At 40.3% G+C, this 25384-nt stretch overlaps 1 protein-coding gene and 1 non-coding gene across 7 annotated transcripts in view; both read left to right on the plus strand.

Moving 5' to 3' along the window:
- Positions 1–16418, plus strand: part of thw (chitin-binding domain protein thawb) — a 94614-nt gene extending 78196 nt beyond the window's left edge. For 3 of the 6 annotated variants that reach the window (XM_011641499.3, XM_089084501.1, XM_011641497.2), the window contains 7 exons: positions 1749–1804; positions 5073–5113; positions 6997–7150; positions 7252–7299; positions 8548–8663; positions 8999–13448; positions 14167–16418. In XM_011641499.3, coding sequence (XP_011639801.2) covers positions 1774–1804; positions 5073–5113; positions 6997–7150; positions 7252–7299; positions 8548–8663; positions 8999–13448; positions 14167–14453 — 5127 coding nt within the window. In that variant the 5' untranslated portion in view covers positions 1749–1773 and the 3' untranslated portion in view covers positions 14454–16418. Of the gene's footprint in view, positions 1–1748; positions 1805–5072; positions 5114–6996; positions 7151–7251; positions 7300–7323; positions 7984–8547; positions 8664–8998; positions 13449–14166 lie in introns of those variants that run through there. The other 3 variants (XM_089084502.1, XM_089084503.1, XM_089084504.1) reach the window with 3 other exon arrangements.
- TRNAF-GAA (transfer RNA phenylalanine (anticodon GAA)) lies at positions 72–144 on the plus strand. The gene has a single exon. It is a non-coding gene; the product is annotated as a tRNA-Phe (tRNA).
- Positions 16419–25384: the final 8966 nt, after the last annotated feature.

Here is a 25384-nt window from a genome sequence, read left to right on the forward strand (position 1 = left end):
TTGTTAAGCAAAATCTACAGGGAATGCGAACTCAGTTTCATCACTGGTTTTCATGGAATGATTCGACACAAGCCGAAATAGCTCAGTTGGGAGAGCGTTAGACTGAAGATCTAAATGTCCCTGGTTCGATCCCGGGTTTCGGCAAGTTTCTTTTTTTATTAGATATGATAAAAGAGAGATACGTTTACAGACTTTATTATTTTTTATTATTATTTTATTATTATTTTTGAAACAATTTTCGGTTAGATATTTTATTTTACTTTATATTATTTTCCGGTATATATTATATCTCGTGTTTATATCGAAAGCATCGAATACTATAATTAAATTACCTTCCTTGGGATCTGTAATTATTGTTACTAAATACGGCGTTGAAGTTTTGAAGAGATCCACGAAAGATTGAATCATCAAGAAATTGATAATTGTAAACTTTTTCCTCACTTCAATTAATTTATCTAATTAACCTTTTAGCTAAATATAATCCTTAATATTAGATTTAAATAACAGTTATTATTAAATTATTGCGTATACGAATCGAAATTCTCTCGATTACCCATGAAGCTGTCGACCTAGCCGCAGGCTACGATTGTATCATTCGCGTGAGTAAGGACGCGATTATATCGATAATAATAGCTCTCGATGTAAAAGTCAGCAAGCGTAATTCACGATTCAACGACCTGTTCATTGAGCATAAACCGGTGAGTCGCGTATGTTTGGCGTAACTGCATTACACGCACAAATTGTAATTATACATGTTCATCGCATGCTTGTTCGTGGTGAGGCAAGATATTTGACACGGCTGACACATTATACATGTGTCGCAATCCATTGTACGTTAGATATATTAACGTTAAAACCTTTAACGATTATTTATTACAAAGTATTTCAAAATCAAAGTCTCACTTTACTCCATCAAGAATCCTCTTCGGAGAAAAATTCTTCCTAAGAACGGAGGATATAAACGTTACAAGGTTTTTTTTTTTTTTTTAATATACAATACTTCACAAGACACATTAATAGAAGTAGAAATTGAAATAATCTCTCGATATGATCGCACGTGATAAAGTAAATGTCGATTACGAAATACGACGATAGGTGTGTCTATAAATCATTCTCGTAATTCTTCGAACTGGAGCAACCGCTCCATATTACCTAATGCTGTTGCATATTTATCGCGACTAATTATACGCCCGTTCTAAATTCCGGGCTCTTCGATCTGTCGTGTGCGAACGTAGCTTCCTACGTGGCACGCGTTTCCCTCTCGAAATTTCAGCGATGCGACTGCCTCCTCTTATCTTTGCTTATTACCTCATCGACCAATATTGCCTGCGGAATTCCGAAATGAACGAGCGCGTTTCTGGAACAATTATCTCTTAATTAGATTTCTGCTTCAGTAGTATATATATATATATATGTGTGTGTGTGTGTGTGTGTGTGTGTGTGTGTGTGTGTGTGTGTGTGTGTGTGTGTGTGTGTGTGTGTGTGTGTGTGTGTGTGTGGATCTCTCACGGATCTCTCTCCTACCTATCGATGCGCTATCTCCGTTTCGCTTAATATTTCGTCTGTTTCCTCGGGGAAATACAGTAACCGATAATTCTACATTGATAACGTGTATTTGTAAGAGACCTCGTTCTTTCTTTTTACCGCTCTGATTTCAGAAATATGTGTCTTTTAAAAATTAGACAATTTAATAAGCGATATTATCATCATAGTTTGCTCAGTAAATTGTATCTTGATATTATTTGCAGAGTCGTGGCTGTCGATCTACCAAATATGTTACGTCTAGTGGTTCTCCTGCTTTTGTGTAAGTATAGTTTAAATTTCTTATTTTACTTAGTATTGCAAATATATTTTCGATATACCAATATTGTTAAACAAACTCCAATAATTATTAGAATGTAACAATGATAATTCTTATATTGTATTACTAGAACTATAATAGTCTTAATCGAAGGTTTAGATTCAAATATTTCTTCTTACGAAGAAATATAAAAAGATAATTTTTAAACACGATTCAATTTTTTCTTTATAACATAAATTTTATATATATATATATATATATATATATATATATATATATATACAGTATAGAAATCCTGGATTATTTAACAGACAGATGATATGCATATTGACATTGAAAGTTGAACAATGAAAGAACTTTATCGATAGGACAAGTGTGTTTCACGACAATGTCCCTCGCGACTGGCGGGGCTTCGTTCTTCAACGAATCAATTCACTCGCGATGAATCGGCGGAATAAAAATTCCTCCTTTTGAGCTTGCCCGCGTGGAGCGTCGTTCTCTTTTTATCGTCCTTTATCTTTCACGTTCTGGCATTTTAGAGGATCGATCGGGAATACGGGAGTACAATCGGCGAAATGGCATTTACTGGTGCGCCATCCCTGGATGGCCATCGGCGGTGGACAAACGATTAATCTTCATTGCGCCATTGCTGTGTGGGATTAGTCAATATTTTTATTTATTATCGCTTTCTTATCGCCACTGCTCATCCGTGGCCGATAATTACAGACCAATCGTGTAGCTGTATCTCTGGCAGCGTGGGAGCGCTGTGGCATCATCCTGTCGCGCGCGGATAAAGTCAAGGATTCGCCGCTTCCGCGGCGAAGGTGAATCCGACGCGAGGATCGCTCGGCCAGGATTTATGGCCGTTTACTCGTCGCTTCTCTTCTCCTTCCTCGAAGGAGCACGGCACAATCTGCGGTACAAGAAGATCGATGTTGTTGACTTACTGACCATTCGGCGCGGCATTTGTCACCGCGCTTGTCGTCGCTCTTATTCGCAGAAATATGGAAATTTAATTTTTCTTCCCGCGGAATTCGCATACAAAAGGCCCTAGGCGGCACGGTTAAACCACGTCAGTTTCAGAAAAACCATCCAAAGTAATTAACTTATATATATTAATAAAATTTATCGTGCTCCCTGTTAAATATTCATACGGCGTTGTTGGAAATAAATAGTAGATTTAAATGCGACTAGAAAGGATTTTTTTTTTTATATAATGTACATATACATGTTTGTTAATCGTTTAATTATTAAAGACAAATGTAACTTTAGATGATTTACATCCAAAAATTTTATTCCATCTATATAGTTAATTGATACTTGAACTCTTTCGAATAATATTAGATAATCGTGAATAATGAAATTCTGCGCGGAGAAAAAATTATTTTTAATAATTGAGAAATCGAGTTTTATATATAGAAAGAGAACATTATAAATCCAGTTAATGATTTCTTGACATCGCATATTTCAGACTCTAACTAAAAATTAACTTCATACGCTGCAAGCTGCGTTATTGTCACAAACTCGCCATTGTGTTATGTAGTAATTTATAGCGAAATGGAGAGATATATTAACTGAAGGAGTTACTGAATAACGTTTGAGAAACCTCTCGACGTAGCGAAGTAGAAAAGTTCACGACTACTTTGTTGAAAACGCGCAATTCGATATCCAGGACTTAGTGCAAGTATGCGCGGAAAATTTTTCATCGCCGTGAAAGTTCGTCGCTTACCTTCGCGAAACTTTGCACGTTTTCTACGATCTCGTAGAGAATTTCATGGTGCAAGTTACGACTTCGTCCGTATCACTTTTTATTCATCTTTATTACTCTGTCGCGTCTCCTCCCCTTTTCTTATTCCTTTCTTTCTTTCTCTCTCTCTCTCTCTTTCTCTCTCTCTCTCTCTCTCTCTCTCTCTCTCTCTCTTTCTCTCTCTCTCCGCATTTTCCAATAATGTTCCATGTGGCTTTATATTTAGCGCCATTAAGTTTGTTTTTATCTAAGGGATCTCAGAGTTGCCAGGATCGACAGCGAGTTTCTTGTCCAAAAAAATTACTTCTTACTCACGGTTAGATATTTCTATGACACTTGAACAGTTGTGTGTTCCGGTATCATAATACTTGGGAATGTAAAATAGAAATTTAGCTATCATCCTTAGTTATCGTCTATCATTATTAAATACCGTGCGAACTCCTGGTACGTCAAACACGCGAACAACAAAGTGACGATGGCCCATCGACCTCTAACTCGAGATTTTACGTTTATGTAACGTGTCATAGATATCACGCGCTTTCTCTCGACTGCAAATTCTTTGAATGTGAATTTTCCCGCAGTGACACTTTAATTGAACGTCATAATTCTTTGCATTTCCGGCAATGTATAGCAGCCCATATCCAACCAAAATTTAATTAAAAATTCTAGAACTAATTTGCAAAAATCAATAATAATAATTAATTACTTTATTTGACAGACAAAAACGCGTGTGATAATTGGACATTACAATTAATTTAATCTTTCAGATCAAACAGTTTGCTAAATAATTCTTTGTATTTTTAATCGTAGATATTTCAAACGCTGAACTAGTACAACATTTAAGATACAAAAGATATAAGAGATCGTAAAAAGAAGTTATTTTTACACAAATATTTTATTTTCATCTCTTTTCGAAAATACTTTTTTATTTTTAATATTGTATCCATGTTTGCGTTCCCGTGTACAACGCTAACGCTCCTCGACATTCCAACAGATGTATTCAGGGCACTCTTGAAAAAAAAAATTGTTCCAATTCTCTCGCAGTCGAACGATATAAACGTCACTGCCTCTGGCAACGGAATAAAATTATTCATGAGCCAAAATGAAGTTTGACAAGTTCGGCGGTGTAATGTTCTCGATACTCGATAGCCTCTACGAGCCTCTGTTCCATCGGCGAATAGCCTACCTATACGCGGAACAACAGCGAGAAAAAAATCGCGATGTGCAGTTCTGTCATAATACCCACGGGATTATACGGACGCATTGACCGTGCGATTCTGGCCGGTATGTTTGTCGTTGATAAAGCTTCTTTATTCAACACTGAAAACGGCCCGGACGACAGTATATTTTCTCTCGCATATTTTCACAATGCCACGTTATATCGCGAAAGCAGCTGTACAAATATGTCAAATAGTTGCTATAGAACATTCGGATTAGGTAGCCGAGCCTCGCTGACCTAATTTCCCATAGAGCAAGACGCATGATCGTTTAACCCCGATTCTAATCCCCGCTTTCGACTTTCAGGTGTCGCTGCTACATACACACCTGGTTACTGCGAGACAGAGGTGAGTGTGCCTCTTTCCGTTTTATTTTTTTTTTTTAGATTATTCGTATGTAATTAGCCGTATAGTCTTTTAGCTAAAAAGGATCATCGGCTCCGGTCCAAATTTAATTAAAACTGAGATTAATCTGAAATTAAATCTGAAATTAATTTTGTGTTAACTTTGGTTTTGTGTAACTTTCAACGCCATTCTTAATTCCATGAAAATGTCATTTAATTTATCAGGCGGTGATAATTTCGGTTACAATCTCTTTACGAGCCTTCAAGTTTAATATTAAGTTCTTCGACAACTTTCTCGTACAACTGGTAAAGTTGCCACGTCGGATGATGAAGTCTTTATATCCACGAATTATCCTTCACCCGATGCTTCATGGATCCTCGTTGGACGCGAGGGTGAGTCTGGTCGGATAGTTTAGAAACACGTTGGAATATTTATCGCGGATTTTCTTAATTCTGTAAAAGTAAAGCGATCGAACGATGCTGTCGTAAATATTCAGGTGACGCTAATCTCAAGACCACGCGGCCCCAATCAGACGGCACTTTAGACGCCGAAGTTAATTAGCGGCTAAGTAATTAAAGTCTCAGCGGCCCTTATTTCAAGCAATGCAATTTAACTTTCGTAGAATTCCGCTTGGACGTTGTACGCGCGACGGTTATTACGACGATTTACGGTTTGCGAGCGATCGATTCGAAAGAGGTGAAGCGCACCCGGGACGCGCGTCGGGGCGACGCGAAATTTCCGACCGTGGCGAGCGTGGAAAACGTACGTTACGAACGCTCCTTTCTCATCCCTGCAGATGTAACGCGGATTTTAATTTACGGAGCGCGAGATCTAATTACGGAGTCACGGAGTTACGCCGCGAGCGAGCGAGCGAGCGAGCGAACGAGCAAATTTCCTCCCGTGAAAAATCGCTCGAGTAAAATTACAATTGCAGCAGTTCGCGAAACGTTCGCTTTGAAGTCGCCGTTAATGTCTCTAATAAATGCCGACAATGGTCAATACACGCGACGCACCGTTTAACCGGTTAACCATGATTTACGCGACGTGTAGGTGTAGGTAACGGCGACGAACCCCCTCCTCCCCCCCCTCCCTCCTCTCCCGCCTCCGCGCATGCTACAGCGAAATTTAATCAAACTTTTGTTGCCCGGTGGGATGCGAGTTGCAGTATCGAATTTCATCGTGTGCGGGATAACGCAACGGCGAATGTTCGTTCGCATGTTTTGTGCGTTGTATCGTCGTCTCGCTCGCGCAAAATCAATAGCGTTTAATGCACTCGTCGCGCTCGTTCGAGCGTACGAATGCATAAATTGATTTCCCTAATTACCAACACTTCGTGTATAACGCGCATAAAAAGAATAATAAGGGAATTTCACGGCAAATTGAAAAGCTTTTTAACGAGATAATATTTTCCCGCACTTTTTCCAACGATCACGTGCTGACAACTGTATTTTCCAAATTCATTCAATTTGTTTTTCTTTTTTTTTTTTATTTTCCGAGAGAATTTCAATTACGTCATTCGGAAAAAAAGATTGTGAATATCGGGACGAGTTGATAACTGAGCGGTTGATTTTTCTTTTTTTTTTTTTTCTTTTTTTTTCGTTCTCAATTGACTCAAATTTAAAAATGCCGTAAATGACTCTCCCGTAAATGACTTTACAATTACACTTAACGTTACTGATGCTATCTGTAATCTGAAATGATGATTGGATTCAGAGATCGACATCTAGACGCGTGTATCGAAGGAGAAGTAATCCGGTGGAAACAAGCTGCGGGACGGGTCCTCTGAAAGTAGCATACGTTCTAAGGGATTCGCGGAAGCTCGCCGTTGCGAAGCGCACTTTTCCGAAAGTAGTTTCTACGTATTCTGAGAGCGTATTACGTTGCAGGTATCGCGAGATGTCGAGCAGGCGAGACTACCAGAGTTCCTCACGGAATTGGACCTGTCGAGTCTCAAAGCATCCGAGGAAGACGTCGAGGCGCTGAAGAAAATCGTGAAAAGGCTGGCACCCGAAAAGAACGGCGAGTACCAAGTTTATCAAGGTTCTTTCTCTGAACTGTCCTACTAACCTCAAGACTATATTGCTAATCTCTTTTTCTTTCCCGACCTGACTAAAGCGACTCGCTTTTTCTTCCATTGCCAGTCTTCTTCGGTAACGAGGACCTCCTCAGAGAGTGGCTCAAAGGAGCGGGTATTATTACTTAAAGTATTTTTCTCCATGTGCATGTTGCATCCCTTTGATGTAATCGTATTCTTACTCGAGAGAGTGCCGGACTCTTTTATTATCCCCTGTAGAATAAACTGTTTAACATCGGGCTTAAATAGATAGAGACTGTTTATATAAAATTATCCTTCAAAGAATGTTGGAACTCTTGAAAATTGTTACGTGTATTCTTATTCTATTGCTTATTAATTGCTTATTAATTCCGCGGTTTTTTAGCTGAAATTTGCAAATAACCAAGAAGATTGTAAATACGCATAAAAAGCTATGCATATAGATGAATGAATATATTTTTTTTTTCTCGTATCTTTCAGGCATAAAAATAATATTTGCTTTACTACAAAAACTTTTCACTTTGCAGCGCGTTTTCACGTGTTATCTTTTCCCATGTATATCTTTGCATTGTCCATGTGTATATTTGTCTTTTGCATGTATGTACATAACGTGCAGTCATATAAATGCTCCTCGCGCTTCTGCAGGTTGTGCATCTGTGCAAATATTTACTACGAATTTACCTGGGCGGCTGTTCGGGTAAAATTTCGAATACCTCGTGCGTCGCGCGTACAATACTACGCTCGCGCAGAAGCGAAAATGAGAGCATCGGATGTCTGTCTGTGTCGCTTCCAACCGTCTTACCGAAGCGTCAGATATTACGTAAGGCGCTGTGTAAGCGAAAGTCATTGAGTGCGTGCGACTATCTCGGGGCGATCGGACTGCGTTTCTGCTTTCCCACGAAGGTGCAATTTTTCGTTTTACGATGATTGTGCGCCGGCGCTTCGCGACTTGACTTTCCACCGAAGTGACAGACTTTCTACAGGCGGTGCTGCTATTTCTCTAAACGTGACGTAACTGCATTGTTACATCCGATTAATTAAATTTTCGAAATACGACGCGTTACGCATTATCGACAGATCTAATCTATCGCTCGTTTATCATCTTGCGCACGAAGCGATATGATGGAGGATTTAAACGATCTTTGACGCTGGCCCCCCTCCTCCCCCCTCCCCCCGTTATCATTTCGCGTGGAATTCTCTACGCATGTAAAAATCGATGGTATAGCTCGCATGACACGAAACGATTATCGTCGCGATATGTATATTCATATTTTAGAGGCACGTTTACGAAAACGCTGGATAAATGCCGATAATATTGCATCGCCCATCACGTTAATATAACAAGAACGCTATAAAATTTAATAACATTCCGCTTTGTACTCAGGCGTGACGGGACAGCCCGGGGTGGATTATCCAGCCCTCACGTCGATTCCAGTCACTTCATTCAGCTGTCGCGGTCTGAGAGGGGGATATTACGCGGATTTAGAGACAAATTGCCAAGTAGGTGATATCGATATTATATATCTCAATGGATTTGAACAAAAGTTATAGTAAGAATTAATGTTCCGGCGATTGTCAATTATGAATGATCGAAACTCGAACAAAGTTCGTAATAAAAAATATAAACACAAAATAAAAAAATTTGGAAAATTGAAAGAGACTGAAGACATTTCTGAAAAAATTTCTTCATTGCGGTTTGAATTTTAATTGATAGTAGAACATTATTTTTGAAAAAAATATCATCATTTAACAACGGTACTTGAAGGACCGTCGTTATCCTCTCTCACAGAGTTCTCTCGGTTGATAAGACACTTGTCAGCTGAATATAATTTCAGGTATTCCACATCTGTAATAATGGACGTAAGATCTCGTTCCTGTGTCCCAATGGCACCATCTTTCAGCAGTCGCAGCTTATATGCGACTGGTGGTTCAAAGTGGACTGCAGCAGGTCCACGGAATTGTACGAGCAGAGCGCCGAGCAATTGGCCGAGGAAGAAAAGAAACGAGCGGATGCGAGGAAAATGAAGTCCGAATTTCATCGCACGGCCGAGCAGGAGGATAACGCGGATTACTACGAAACTCAGAACGCCGACTATGACGGAAGACAGAACGGCAGAACGAATCCGTATGGTCAATCCGCCAGCAGACAGAATCAGATTCCGGAAAGGCAGAACGAACCAAAGTCCAATCAAAACTTTGGACCGAATAACGTTTTCAACGACGCTCGTGATTCTGCTCGCTATTTCCAGGATAATAACGCGAACGCGTTGCGAACTAACGAGAAAACGAGCCAGCCCGAAAACTACGAGCAGCCGCCGAAACAACGACAATATTACGACGGCGGATCGAATTATCAGACGACCAGGCAAAGGAATCAGCTGGATACGCAGAGCGGCAAGTTCAACTATGAGCATAGAAATAAGTTCCAGGATAGCCGACAGAATTATCAGAGCAACACGCAGGATTATCAATCTAATCAGAATACGCCGCGCAATAACGAGAAGCCGGCGTTCAATAATCAGAAGTCACGGACTTCGACGCGAAATAATCTGTTTGGCTCAAACCAGTCGCAAAAGGCTACGCCGACTTACATGGAGACGACGACTTTCAGAACGACAACCGCGGCACCTCCGAGAGAATATCAGCAGTTCGCGGAAAGCGCTGCGTTCGTATCCAATCGAGGAAATCGCTTCAACTCGGGAAAATCTGAGAATACTCGACAGTATTATTATCACTCGTACGATTACCGAGAGCATTCCACGACCACCTCGACACCGCGGAAGGACGAGGCTGAAACGGTGTCCTTCACACCGAAGACAGGCGTTCCGCCGTTCCCCGGGCCCACGTACGCTCCCATTTATAAACCCAGGACAACGACGTTGCCACCCTACGAAACAACGTTACAGTACACGCCGACTACCGAGACGTCTTACTACAGCACCCCCTATTCCAGGCAAGGCGACATCCCGGAAACCACGTACGCTAACGTCGACATCGCTACCGTAACATCAGAAGTTCCTTCCTCCGCAGAAGAATATTCGACTACGGAGTGGTTCACTACGTACAACAATCTGCGGACCTCTCCCGCGATAGGGAGAGTGCCGCCCGCCCCTGCGAATTATCGAAATCAAGAGTACGTTGATAACAGAGTGACCGATCAGAAAGATTCCGCTCGTGATACTTCTTTTGCAACTACGCGTCCATACGTGAATACAGAAAGTTATCGACACAACGCTGCTAACGCTGCGTTTAGTTCGTCCGTTAGTCAGGACGTGCTTCCCTCGTCGACACCATTTTACGAAGATTCTCGTGATCAAACTCGTGCAAATTATCAAAACGAAAACAGCATCGCAAATGTCGAAAATAAACAACACAACACAACACCCGCGAATCCTTGGCGGGTGACTTTGCAAAGTTTCCAGCAGAATTCTATCAGTTCAACCGAGAAGCCATGGAGGAGCACCAACGTTTATCAGCAGACCAGCTCCACTAGCAAGACCCTGAGTCCTTATGACACTAGCTTCACCTACAAGCAGGGTAAAGTGATGTCCACTTTAGGACCGTATATACCTTTCACTAAAAACTACGTTTATTCCACGATGACCACCACTCCGACGCCGAAACCACCGGTTACAGTGCCAATTTATAGTCCCACTCTGGCGAATTATCGCCAGACAGTGAGCAATCTGATACCGAAGGTAAAATTATCGCCTCCGGTAACGAGCAGACCGAAGGATAGAGCGACTTATTTACCAGAAGTCAGCAGCAAACGACCAACGATTCTGGAGGATAGACCGTACGCTGAGCGGGAACACGCGATCAGTATGTTGCACTCTCTTCAGGGTTTAGAAAATAACGCGGCGGAGGGCTTGAGCGAGATCGGCGCGAAGGGTGAAAACAGTCGGAAGGGGCTCTTAGCGTCGGGTCCATCCACTTTACACTCTCTAGCTCTGTATTTCGCGACGGCCGGTGATAATCTCGATTTCAACGAGACTATCGAGCGATCCACCGCGAGCGTCGAGGAAGCCGAAGATAGAGAGGGAGATCACTCGCACAACGCATCCGTCGAATTGCCGACCAGCATTCTCACACAGCACACCATCTCTTCGTACGTCGAATTGTTCAATCTGAACAACGCGCTCGAGGGGAACACCACGATGACCGAACTCGAGGCGGAGAGCGATGACGTTGGCGACGAGATCGACGACGACCTGGACATCGAACAGAGCGAGGGTCCGCTGAACGGTGCGAGGAGATCGAACAGCACCAAGCTGCGCGAACTGGCTCAGGTCTTCACTCACGCTCTGTCGGCGTATCTGCAGGATCCGGACACCTTCAAAAGGGTGCTTACGGAGATCAGGCCCACGGAACCACCAACGACAACCATCGATGATATTCAGTTCGAAGCGACGACGTTATATCCGACCACCGCGGAAGAGTATGCGTCGGTAACTAAGGAAAAGGACGAAGTTTTGGATTTTTCGGACGACACCGATGTCACTAGAAGACGCAAACCGTCCACCATAATCTCAACTACGTTGCGAGCACCTGTCACCACCGATAGATCATTTTCGACTTATTATACGACGCCGTACAATGAATACTACACGACTCCAGTGAGTCAGACGCGAAGGCCTGTTTACTATCCAAGCACGACGTTGCTACCTCCCAGTTCTTCGTCGTCGTATGATTCGTCGGGGGGGGATTACGTCGAATCGTCGACACAGGGAGGTAATACATTCGCTTTTGAAGTGAATCGCGTTTTCACTACCACTGCGAATGATATTCATAATTACGATAGCGATACGAGAGATACGACCGATCTGTCACCACTCTATGACAATTATTTCCCATCGGACGAGGACGGAAATCGAAATAAGATCGGTGGCTTCCAAAATAATACATCGAGGACCTTCCAACCTTATGGTAAAAACGTTAAACCGGCCGGCGCTACGCCCATAAGTAACTACGTGGCATCGTCGACAGTGGCGTCTTTCCAGAATCCAGGAGTAGGAACGACTTCATCTACTTGGGGTAGAGGTTCGGCCGGCGATAAACCCGTTCAAGACCTCACACCACCTCATTATCAACGCTTCGGTAATGTGAGGAGTTTCGAGGTGTCGAACAGCATCGTGCCGAATCAGGTGGTGCGCTCGACGACGCCATTGCCAAGGAGCACCTACGAGACCGGCGGCAGCACCGTTCAGCCCTTCAGGATACGTTATTACGAATCAACGACGACACCACCACCACCACCACCCGAGGCTCTCGTCACAGCTCGCAGTTCGTACGCAAAGTACAGAAATAATTACAATCGCATAGAAAGCACTCGCACGGAAGGTACTCGCAAACCCGCCGCGGGAACTGCGGCGACAACCGCGGCAACGACGATCCGAGATAACGTTGGGACGTTGGATCCTGTCACCGCAACTATCAGCGAGGTTACTCCGTACACCGCTACCGTTGCTCGCGCTACCTCCAGCAAGCCGGCGAACACGTCGACCACGAGACAAGCCAGCAACTCCCTGAACAACGATCACTGGACATCCTCGCCCATGGTCACTCAGCTCTGGGAGACGACGGTGTTCGTAGATCCTCGGCACATTAACCACGGTCTGGAGTCGAACGTCGAAGGCACCCAGTTGCCCGGCGATACAACCGGCAACGCTATTAATGAAGAGTCGGAATCTACCGTGGCGACGAGCACCGCGAGATCGCCGACCATATTGTCTACCGTAGATTTTGACGGGACGACGGAAGCGCGGACCACCAGCACGCCGAGTCCTTGGCAATGGGCGACGAGTGATAACGATTCACCCGTGACGTTCACCTTGCTGCCGACGACTTTTACCGCGGAGAACACGGCGACGCCGACTCCGATCATCACTACACGGTCCAGCATAACGACCACGATCACCTCCTCGGTGACATCGACGAATTCTCTACCTCGAGACAACTTGGCATCCACGCTGTTGCCATTCGCGCCGGGCAACGCGTTGAACGCTACCGAGAGCGAAGTGATCAAGGCACAGGAGATGTTCGGCAAGCTGAACGAAACCAGCTCGAACACGCTGATGCGAGTGATGAAACAAGCCGATAACAACGAGACGGTGAGGCAACTGGTGCTGTTGCTGGTGAGCCACTGCAATGGGCCCAGAAACAAGACGTTGGAACAGGAGAAAGAACAACTATTGGATGCTCTTCTGAGATTGCCCGTTCACGAATTTAGCTCGGAGGAGTCGCGAGAAATCGTCGCCGGCATCAGTAGACTTAATTTTTCGATTCGTACGTATTGCATTGTATATTTATGAATAATAGTACTTATTTAAAATATTTAGGAAAATATTAATTTTAATATGGCATTCTAATTAATATCTTGAAGCAATGAAGATGCTTTTGGAAAAATGCTAAATATTAAGAAAATATTAAGAAAATATTAAGAATAGTGAATAGAATACATTTATTACTGTCGTACAATTAATTTTAATCGTATATGATGTAATTGATGTAATGACGATATGATTTCGAGATATAATCAATCACGATCTTATTATCTTATTAATGAGCGGAATTCTTGACGTAATAAAATCTCATTAACCGTTTTAATGTGATGAATACTGAATATTTCTGAAAATGCAAAAATTAATTTTAAAGAATATTAGGATGCAAAGTATTTCGTTTTTCTTCTCGATTTATATTATTTATATTATTAATTTTATTTTTATGTTTTATACATTATTAATTTCAGAATATTTGTAGAATATTTGCAATGAATAATTTTATTACAAATATATCAGAAATATATTTATTACAAAAATAATTATTTTATTTTCTCTAAAGTTTTCTATTTCTTCAATATAATATTTTTTATTTATAAAAAAATATAAATATTGCTTATCTTACATGCGAAAAATGCTATCTGTTTCTTAATTTATATATTTTATTACTAACTACCGTTAGATAATGACAGACTAACTTTCTATGCGTCTATGTGTTTTTATAGCTAAACTTCGAGCGGTTGCTTTGTCAAATTCCACAACGGTGAGGACACCCCGAGCTTCGTCTGTGAGACCCACGCCGTCTGCGCCATCCATTACCACGTTTCGCAGCAGGACAGGACGAAAATTCCGCACAACCACCGAGAATGCCAACACTTTTGCGAGAAGATCGGACGAGGCTGCCCCGGAGACGAACAACTCCCTGTCAGAGAACGAGACCACTTCCGCGTCGGACAATCGAGCCCTCGAGCTCCTCAGGTCGCTCTACACAATTGCTGCTAAGTGGGGCTGAGGAGTCGCACAATCGACGACCGATCGGAACTACGCGCGCGTCGGAAGACCCGCGAGATGAAGTCCTCGCTGGAGTACAAGAAGACGTCCACCTGTCGATACGTCGGAGTAGATTGTTGCTGTCACCCATCGTCACGTCACTCCGTCTAGCCTAAATTCGAGGATTCGAATCCGAATCTTGGTGAATCGGTTTTGATCTCGGTCCATCATCAATCAACGCCCGTGAACGATCAGGAATTCAATCGAGCGTTTTTTTCGACGAAGAGACATCGCACTTCTTGTCAAATACTATTCTAAACACCGTTCAAGAATTGATAAAGTTTTTTTCTGGAATTTGTATATTATTATATTATTATATTTAATTGTTATACCGTTACACTTATCCAATCGAAAAATCGAAAAATTAAGTTTGAGCCAAGTCTGAGATCGGCATTTCCGAAACTTGAATTGATAACACATCGATGCGATAATGAAGCTCGATTTAATTTTGGGACCGAGATTGACACCTGTGCTCGCGGATATTAAGTAGGTCGTGTGACGATTAATTTCGGAAATGTTAATCCAAGTCTGCTTGATACCCGCGATCGAGCGTAATTATGTCGGTTAATATGCGGAGTCCCGATCGATCATCGATCGATAAGATCGCAGATTAATAATTAACCGGCTGTAGTCCGACGTTAAGATTATATATTGCTCGCCGTCCTTTTTATTAAGAAAATAAAATCATCGATCGCCTCGAAACATCGGCAACTGTTGCTTACAAGAAAAAAGAAACGCCTGCCATACTTCGTCCTTCTGTTCAGCGGCTTTGCGCGAACATTCAACTTAACTTTTCTTCTTTATAATCAAAGAAGTTTATACATATTTAGCAAGGTAATTTTATATATTTTACTTATGTTTAGCATGCATGATATAACAAAGTTTCTCTTCTCAAAAATGTTTCTTCCTTATATAATTTTACAAGTCCTTAACAGGCTATCGTGTAATTACATCGCATCATTAAAGTAATGTCTGTACGTCCGTCAGAGTATCTATAGTTTAGAGTATCTATAGTTTAGAAAAATTGATTTTATTGGGAAACAATTCAATTATATATTTTGTATAATCTTTATTCAAATCTTCTAGATACGTAGATACGTGACTACGTGTTTGAAGGCAAGAAGCAAATTTTAATCGCCGATCTAGGATGAGAGATCCTTCTCATTGTAATAATTCTTTAACGTAATTGTACTTGTATAAAAAAACAGTGATTGTCTTGCATGCCAACGTAAAAAGGGATAAACATTTTGTATAACTCGTCCGCGCTCCTCTCGTAATGTTGCTAGGTACATCATCAAATTGCATTCTCTCGTCTTCATTGAATCGCACGCGAAATTGACGGAATGTGATGGCACGTGGTGAATTGCACCATGTACGCTTATGGTTATCCGTATATGGTCGGATTCTACGTGACACAATTTCAACCCTTTCCTCGCATATCTTCCCCCAATGGGGGCCACTATCGTCCTCTTTCGAAATAATTCGTTAATTCCCGAGCGGGAATTAATTTCTGCCGGCGGCACCGAATTGACACGTATATCGTATGAACTTCCATTCCCAAAACTGACCGTCAAAACTCACTGTTGTGTACGTTCAGTATTACGAAAAGACTCCTCAGAAGGGATCCGCCCGGCTTCCCGGCGGACCACGTGAAATTATTTATTCACCTTCGCTGTGTTGCGATTTCCTACGTACCTACGGCTAACAGTAAGTTACTCATATCTTGAAATTACAGGTGTTGGTAATGTTCTTTTTCGTTTGGACAGTTTCGAGGTCGACGATGCGTTTCCGTTGCGATCCCGAAACGTCCAAATGGGGGTTTCTAGGTCATTATTTAAGTACGCGAATTAGGCGTGTAGTTGTGTATCGACTTTATGTAATATACCTTTGTACAGTATGTGAATAAATATATACAGGGTTTTGTTTAGCTGTGCTTTGTCACATACGATTCTTGGAATATTTACATCGATGTTTTAATTTTTTTATTGGTTTCATCGATGTTTTATTTTATCCTTTTATCTTTTAGAATACTATTACATGTGTGGCAATTCATTACTAACATTTCACTATTTCAAAAAGATGTATCTATATATTACATTTATTGCAATAACATTTAAATCTTAAATTTGTGTCTTGTTTAAACAGTAGATAAAGTGAGGATATGAACTTTAAGATTTAGTTCGAAGATTGCAATAAAGTGAATGAATATTTTTTTATACGTAGATCAGTTGTGTAAGAAGTAAATAATAATTAAGTAGTTAAATAATAGGTACAATTAAATCTATATAATAATTTTTATTTTTCGAAAGCTTTGATATTTGATGGATAGTTTGTCAAGAAAATTCACACTCGTTAAACATCATTATCCTCGAAAGTAGAGCGCGAGTTATAAATTTTTAAAGAAGTAATTTACGCTTGAAATATATAGATCGTTACAAATGTCAGCGCGGCAACATGTTAATAACTCATACGAACTAATGAGTGTCATTAATGTTTTTGCGGCTGGTCCTCGGAAGAACGAGCATGGAGAAATGGCCATCAACGATTACGCAAACAATCAGAAAACAGGGGAGTCTCTTCATCTTTGTCTTCCTTGTCGTGCATATATCTTTATATCCGGTGATTTATATACATACACATACACACGCATGCGCGCGCGTTTGTCTATTTGTGAACGTATATATTTTTTTGAAATTCCTCAGTTCACGAGTTTTAGTTATTCTTATTATAACTCAAGACTCAGATGCCCCAATTTAAAAATTAAATTTACGCGTATTTTGCAATTGAACAGGAATTTAACGGCATCATAAAAGAATAGCGATGAGATTTCCGTAACGCGCCATAAAACGCTCGAGCGAATACGCATACGCTTTCAATCGACTTAATGAAGAAACGCGAGAGAAAGAGACGATCGCAGCGCATCGCACTGGGGTCGGGGGCCATTGCACAAATAGTTGATTAATATTTCTAAGGACTGTTAGATCGTAAGCGATCGTAAGCAAGATGTAGGGATCTTCCATCACGTGGAATGTTACAAAATCCTATCCTACAAGGACTTTTTCGCACTTATGCTCGATCGCTCGTTCGCCCCGTGGCTATTGCCAGAAGCGACTAATCGCGAAACTTCTAAGAAAAGAATTACGGCAAAGATATAAGTAATAGAAAAAAATGCTTTTGTAAATATTTCCTCTTTGAATGGAATATGTATATTATTTCAAATGTCATTTGCTTACATTTTTACTAGATTCTTTTTAGCTCAATGAAAGATTTTATTTTTTCAAAGTATGCATATTCGCAATCATTATATTAATTTTTAAAGATAATTAATTTGAAAATTTCCAATCTCTAAATAATTTTTAATTAATTCGATGATTTAAGATAATATAATTAATCGCAAACATAAATTGATCTGAAAAAAATGTAAGCTAAGTTGGCCAACTTTTCAAGCATGGAGTCTTTCGGATTCAGATACCACGTGGCGCAACTTTTACCTTCGTTACAATGCGAATGGACATCCGCCTTCAGCAAGACCGAGACCGATTCGCCGCCTCGACGCAACATATTCAAATTAATGTCCGGAGATTGGTATCCGAATAAAGAGTTACAAGAGGCAGGAAGAAGATCGTTACTCCTCTACTTCAACATCTTGCTTTTTCCGCAAATGTAAACGAAACTATACCCGACAATATTACACTTAAGAGAAGATCATATTTACTTTCAAAGGTGTTTAACATGATGTAAAGCTGCACGGAACGTCTTAGAAACTACCTATTCACACATGTATAGTGATGTCTCTTTTCTTTACTTTTGTAAAAATCCATTACTTTTTTTTTTTTTGTTTTTTGAATTTGCATTATAATATGTTACCAAGAGATTTATTTACATAATTATAGCTTGTCAGGATTATCTTTAAAAATCTGTTAGGGACAGACAGTCGCTAATGCATTTAAAATAATGCTGCAAGGGACATGCGACCAAATACTATGCAAGATCCATGTGTTAAGTAAGTTACCATCGGTATAGTAATTTCACGTAATAGGCACGATAACGTCGTGCAAACATGCGCGAAATTCTCTCAATCTGGACGGTAAATCACAGGTCGATTCTCTACGACATCGCGAGGAAAAAACTCCATTTAAAATGAGCAGAACTGGATCGATATATAATCTGAGTTTGTCGCACGACTGATTTGGAAATCCACTTTGCGGGATAGTGAAGGATTATCTATTTCTCTTGGAATGATTCGTGTACTACATTATGCGCTGACCTAATCCTTTTCCGAATAGTTAAAGCTTGCGTAAATTGTGCAACACAAATATGCACGTTTTTCTAAAACGTACACGTTTTTCAGGGCCGTTAAATACGGGATTTTTCTTTCTTAAAAGTTATTATTATTAATTTTTAAAGATACAACTTTATTATTTGACATCTTTTCTTGAAATTAAATATCTTTAATGCAAATTCTTTCTAAGGGTTTTCATTATTTATTCAGTGTTTTATTGTGCATTTTTCATTTTTGGTATTGTAATTAGAAAACTATCGAGGTAAAAATGTGTGATACACATATTTTTTCTTTGTTTATGGGAAAGGAAACAAACATTTAATTTCGATCAAATGTCGATGAAATTGATTGGACGATATAAAAAAGTTTAATTAGAATTCTTCAAGTTTGCCAATTCTCTCCGCTTAACCGTTAGTAAGTTGAAACAATATTATTCAAACAAGTATAAATCTCGGCCAATTTTTCCGACGACTCGGACGACTCTTTCAGATGATTCTTATTGTCCGAACGGGACATCTCCTGGGATCGAGGCCGATCCGATTCCGAACGTGGATCTCCTGTCTGTACAATTATCTTCGCGCTCTACTGGTGAGGCGGTAAAAGGTCGCGGTTGATGCAATCGACCACGATATACTCTGCAGAGTACGCGGTTAGATTACGGCGTGTTGGCCAATTGCCAGAGCTCAATTAAGGCTTTTTAGTTTTACACACTACTTGACGTTACGAGCGCTTATCAGCCTCGCTCGTAACGTCAAGTGGTGTGTGGATTATTGTTTTAAATATGGATCGTTGACTCGATCGTGCGCAGACATTAAAATGCTCGTCAAGCCATACTTACGCTAAACGCACACGCTTACATGATAACGGTGTGAAAAGCGTAAGCAGTTACGTTATGCTATTTATACCATACGTTTCAAAGTGGATAAGAATAGGAAATCTTTCTAATGAAAAATAAAAAGGCAAGGTGTTTCATTTCTTACACTTTGTTTTAATTTTTTAAAGATGTGTTTATGTCACATATAAAGACATTTAACAATAAAGATTTTCCTTTAACGTAAAGACATCAAGGATTTTTGGTTATTTGGTTCATACTTGAATTTTTCTATATAATTTCTATATAATTTAAATCTATGTATTTGATATTCTAGCCAATATAAATGTAAAAAACATATTCTTGTTCAATTTCGATAATTTTTTACTACTACTGCACACATTCTGACACATTCTGAAAAAAGTTGTTGAGTTTAATCTTTATACTTTAAACAATATCTACATATTGCCCTAAAGCTCTAATAATTTTTCATTTAGCATTTCTCGTGCTCATTGCACTCATCGCGTGTTAAGTGAACCCAAAGGTTAGAACTTGCTAACCGGCTATTAGAGTTCAGGGCACAATAATTTTTAGATAGAAGGATTGTGATTTATACATTCCTATCGATCACGAAGGAATTATCGACTTTAACCAGTGTTTTACTAGTGAGGTGCATTCGTACTTTTAAATTGTTTAAAAAATTACTATACTCTTTTCTTCGCATAAACTTAAAAAGTTTATTTCAAGATATTCGCTTTTATTTCAAGAGAATACGTAGAGAAACTCTGCGTTTCTATACAAGAGCTGTCTCATATATTATTAGAGCGTTCAAAAATTGGTTTTACTTCTTCCAGTAAGATTACCAAATTGGGAAAAATTTTAGTCTAATTGCGTTCTTGCGTAACTGAACGGAGAATATACATCAAAATATTAATAATTATAATCCGGTAAGCTCAATTATGCGGTCAGATGGTATACTCCGCAGTGGACCATGTGCCATTTCTCCGACGAACGAATTACCGAACGCTTTCACCGCGCCAGTACTTGTTGCATACCGATTCGGATCGCTGGCTCTTTTTAACACTGATGACACGGTGTGTTACCGAATCTCGAGCAATCTCACGGCAGAAAAAGAAGAAAGGAAAAGAAGAGAATGATGCTAGGGGTCATGCGCGCGGATGAGGTAACGGCGCAAGGCGGCAATTAACCCGTGATCGTAGAATCGCTCTTTCTCGACCACTTTCGTCGAACGCGGATGCCGGGCGACTACGTCTACTTTGCGTATTCGAGAGGCTGAAATGAGCCTGTATTTCGCATATTGGCGTATTCTCCATTTCCTTCTTGATTATACCTCGTGATCTCGAACGAGGTATATTTCTCATACAGCATTCTGTTCTCGCGCCGCGTACAAATGCACCCGTCCCTCGTTCCATCGGCCCATGGCTAATCCAGGGCTGGGCATTCACGTCTTTTAACATGAGAAACATCCCGAGCGCTTGGTTTTCGCGGAACACGAGTCAAATCGAGAAAGTCAGCGTAAAGTGATAGCGTCGTAGCGAGTGTAACGAGTGAAGTTTTATAACTGGATAAATATTCTTCTAAGGGTACGATATCTTTTCTTCGCAAAGTTAACAATTCTTCAGCTAACACTTGGAGCAGTGAACTGTTCCCAGTTTAATAGAAAACAGCCGTTTAAAATTCCCCTGGAAAAGATAAACGTAAATGGACGGACGACAATGGATTCTTCTCGCCTTAATAATCAGATCATTAAAAGTCCCTCTGTCTACATCGAGAGAGATAAATCAAGTTGCAACTGGCTTCATTTCAGTAATGAAATTAAGAGGCTCCCGACGCGCTCGTGGAAGAATAAACATCATCCGACATCCCTTTCTCCTGCACGATTAAAAAAGGAGGATTCTTCTAGGCGCAGCCTCCGGCATTATCCTGGCCGCGTCATAATTTATGCGAACAACAGCGCGCGGCGATCCCGGCGTTGCCCCCATCGATCATCCCGATGTCTGCTGAAGACGTCAGGAGAAGAGGTGGCATCTCGAGGCTGCAGCGCCGAGGCATCCGAGCTCGAGCGAATGAACGAGCGAGCGAGCGAACGAACGAACGAGCGAACGAACCGAATGAACCGTGTGGCGCATCTCGCGCACACACCTCTTCTATTACGGCCGGCGAAGCACCGCGCGCGACTTTCTCCCCAATTCCTCTGCATTCCGTCGTAGATCGCGCTCGTTAGCTAGACGGTCTCGTCTCGTCTCGTCTCGTCTCATCTCATCTCGGATGCGCCTCTGCTCTCGGATCCCTCCGCCGAGGCAGAGTGCCTAGGTTCCGCGACCGCACACCGGGCGCGTACCACTTTAATGGAAAGTATGTCAACCGCTCGCACGCTCGCGAGAGGAGAGGATGAGTCGCGATCAGATTATCCGATAATAATAACGGATAGGCGTCTTTGTTGGCGGTAGCTCTCCCGGGCGAGAGCAATCATGCGCGTCATAGCTGGCCGCGAGCCGTCATCGAGGGTGTTGGAGGATGACGGCGGGAGTATCCGATCGACGATCCATCGATCGGCGCGTAATTATTTATCGCGATGGAAGGATGCGGATAAGAGATTTTGTGACTTCAGCGACAAGATAAAAGCTTTCACTCACGTTTTATTCGAAATAGGGTAAATTAGGTATTTGAGAAATTTAACTTACGCAAAGGATGTAAGTAAAGGAAGCCAGCGGTTTGCTTTTTTTATATTGATTTCTTTAATAGACAGTCGAATCTTGGATACTGAAATATTCAATTTACTTGCATGCGATAAATCCTACGTTTAGTTGCAATTATTAATTCTCGAGGTGTCTAAAGAGACAATGCGTGCTTTCTATCTCATTTTCTTTAGGGCAGATGTAAGAATCAGATTTATGGAAAGATAACTATAATACCATAGGACGCGCACGCAATCGCATGATTTAAGATCATCGGTTAATCTTATGGTGACGTCGTACACGACGTTCGCGATTTACGACGCTACTGTATCATTTGTTCCGGGATACATTTCTGAGAGCGCAGAGCGTCTATTAATCAAATTTAATAGCGATTATTCACCGCTCGAGCGTCACGAATTTCTTCGAGAGACTTCGGTTTTGCCATCCGTATCGAAAAAAATGATCGTAATCGTGATACCGTGATACATAAACGTTGCGTGCGATTAGCCAGCAATAAGAAATGATGATCGGCTAATGTCCGATGAGCACGGTTATATCATCGCCGCGTGCAATCACGGCTTGGAATTTCTCTCATTAAGTCACATTTCTGTATTATGAATTCCGAATACATGTAGTCATATTCGCAGCGCCACGGTAATCGATAATTCACGTTGCCGTAATCCGGAGAAAAGTGAAATCACACGTTTGCACTGTACGGAGGGGTAGAGGAGAGAAGAGCGATATTGCATTGGTGCATTATTATTGTATTTGTGCTATGAGCGTGCCGTTTGACGCGATTGATCGCAGTCGAGTTGTCTTCGTTGTCGTATATCTCGCGTTCGTAAGAGATTTCCTATTAAGAACGATTCGTGCGACACAGGAATTTATTTTACGTGCCGCGAGTATCGGGATCTTTCGCGTCTTTTACGATCCTTTTGTTTCTTAATGATTGGCGATACGCGATTACGCAATCGCGCGGGTTTACGCAATACTTTACGTCTATTAAAAAAAGAAGAGTTTTCGTGCCTGAAAAGATCGCTCGCTTTGTGTTTCCAACTATCGTTGAAAACCATTTTTGATGTACATTCATTTAATTTAATTTACAATGTGTGATATATCTAGTAATCGATATTCAAGGATCTATTAAAACGAGCTTAAAATTGAGATAAAATTTATAAAATATATTTATATGTTAAATTTAATAAAATATTTATATTCTTTACGATTTATTTTTAATAATATTATAATATTATAATAATATTATAATATATAATATTATTTGATAATATTATTTTAATAATATTTTATTATTTTATTTTCAATAATATTCTAGTGGAAATTTCAATACTTGTAGAAATTAAAACGTAATTTCACGCAATAAATAGTGTCTCTTTATTAATAGCATTAATCTTTCTTCAAGACGACGATTTTTTTTTTTTCATTAAACACTCTTTTTAATTACAGTACAAATATTCAAAGATTGAAGGATGAAGGCCGTTTTCCTTAGCCACAGCAAAACCTGCAAGACCTGCTAATCGATACAAACGCTCCCTCTTACTCTTAATAATAGTGATTTATCGCGCACGTCGACATACGTGCGTGTAGATATTCATAATGAGTTCGTGATCTTTATAATATCCAGGTGAATCGCGGCGATCATCACCCCCGATTAATACCCTCGCGAAAGAATTCTGCATTTCATCGATTGTAATTACGTCGTGTGTATATATGTTTTGAAAAGGAAGAAAACACACAGAATGGATCTTAATGCGTAAATGTTATTCACACGCGTCTATCCATCACGAAACAAATCGCGTGGTATTTGACACGTTAAACGAAGCGTTCTAGAAACACGCGTATTCCACAACTCAATCAATTCATCAGTACGTCTCGTACTGTAATAATGAAGCAAATTCGATTTCGCGCTGCCTCATTTTAATCATCGTATTCCATCGGGAAGCGTAACTTTTAAATCGAACAATCTCGAATGTATGTATGTCACGAGTGTCATGTGTATCTGAGAATCGTCAATCGCCGAACGTTCGCCCTGATTGCGTTTTCTCTAAACAATCCAATTTGTAATCGAGCGTTCGAGCGATTCGTGGATTCTAATTCTTCAAACACGAAAGCTACCGAAAGCTCATTGAGCGATATGACGCAATCCGTTCGTTTGCTCTCTCGTAATAAGGCGCACGTTGAGCGCAAATTTGATGAAAACGAACTACGGATCGCATTAACTACCATTGGATCGATTTATTCGCGCACCGCTGCATTTTTCGCATTTGATTGCGTACGAATGATTCGTGTAATAAATCAGATAATAAGCAATTGTGCAAACGCGATATGATAGTCATTAAAAGGCCATTAGCCCGCGCACTTCTCATACGTGCCGATGAGATATCTTTCCCCGTTCGAGTATCATCGATGATCGATGTCGCCAGCGATACGTTAAGAAAGTTTTAAGATTTTTTTTTTTTAATATTTCCCGTGTAATTTTCATCGCGTTGCGATATCGTCAAAATTATTTTTAATGCGAACGTACTCAGAATTGGTGACAGCTCGACGGCTACGGCTTATAAAAACAATAGATTTATTTCAAACATTTATTCTTTCCAAGTTGGATGAAATTTATTGCATTCCATAGAGAATGTTTTATGACAGAATAGGTCATTAATCTTTTTTAAATAAACAGTCTAATATCTTTTTCCAAATTTCATTATTTTCTTCTTTTATACAATAAAATTAAAACAAAACTTAAATTATAATTTAATAGTGAAAAATAATAAAAATTAATTAAATTTTAAAGAATATTTGTGAAAAAGCAAATATAAAAAGGTTAAATAGTTTTTTTAATCTAAATTTAAATTTTTACTAGACTTAACTAGAAACCAAGGTGTCAATGATTTCAAGAGATTTGCTAAGAGGCTTTAATCACAATGTTATCTAACTGCATAATTAAACATTCTATCAAGTATTCGCTACAAAAAAAATCGACTTTGCATTCGTCGACATGCCTAATAAATTACTATTATTGAGAGTAAGAACGAGGATTTGCATCGATTAGTCTTGCGCGTTTCGCCACGAGTGAGGAAGCATCTATC

The sequence above is a fragment of the Pogonomyrmex barbatus genome, unplaced genomic scaffold (genome assembly GCF_055798465.1).
Source record: "Pogonomyrmex barbatus isolate J1 unplaced genomic scaffold, ASM5579846v1 scaffold9, whole genome shotgun sequence".
In the NCBI taxonomy this organism is placed as follows: domain Eukaryota; kingdom Metazoa; phylum Arthropoda; class Insecta; order Hymenoptera; family Formicidae; genus Pogonomyrmex; species Pogonomyrmex barbatus.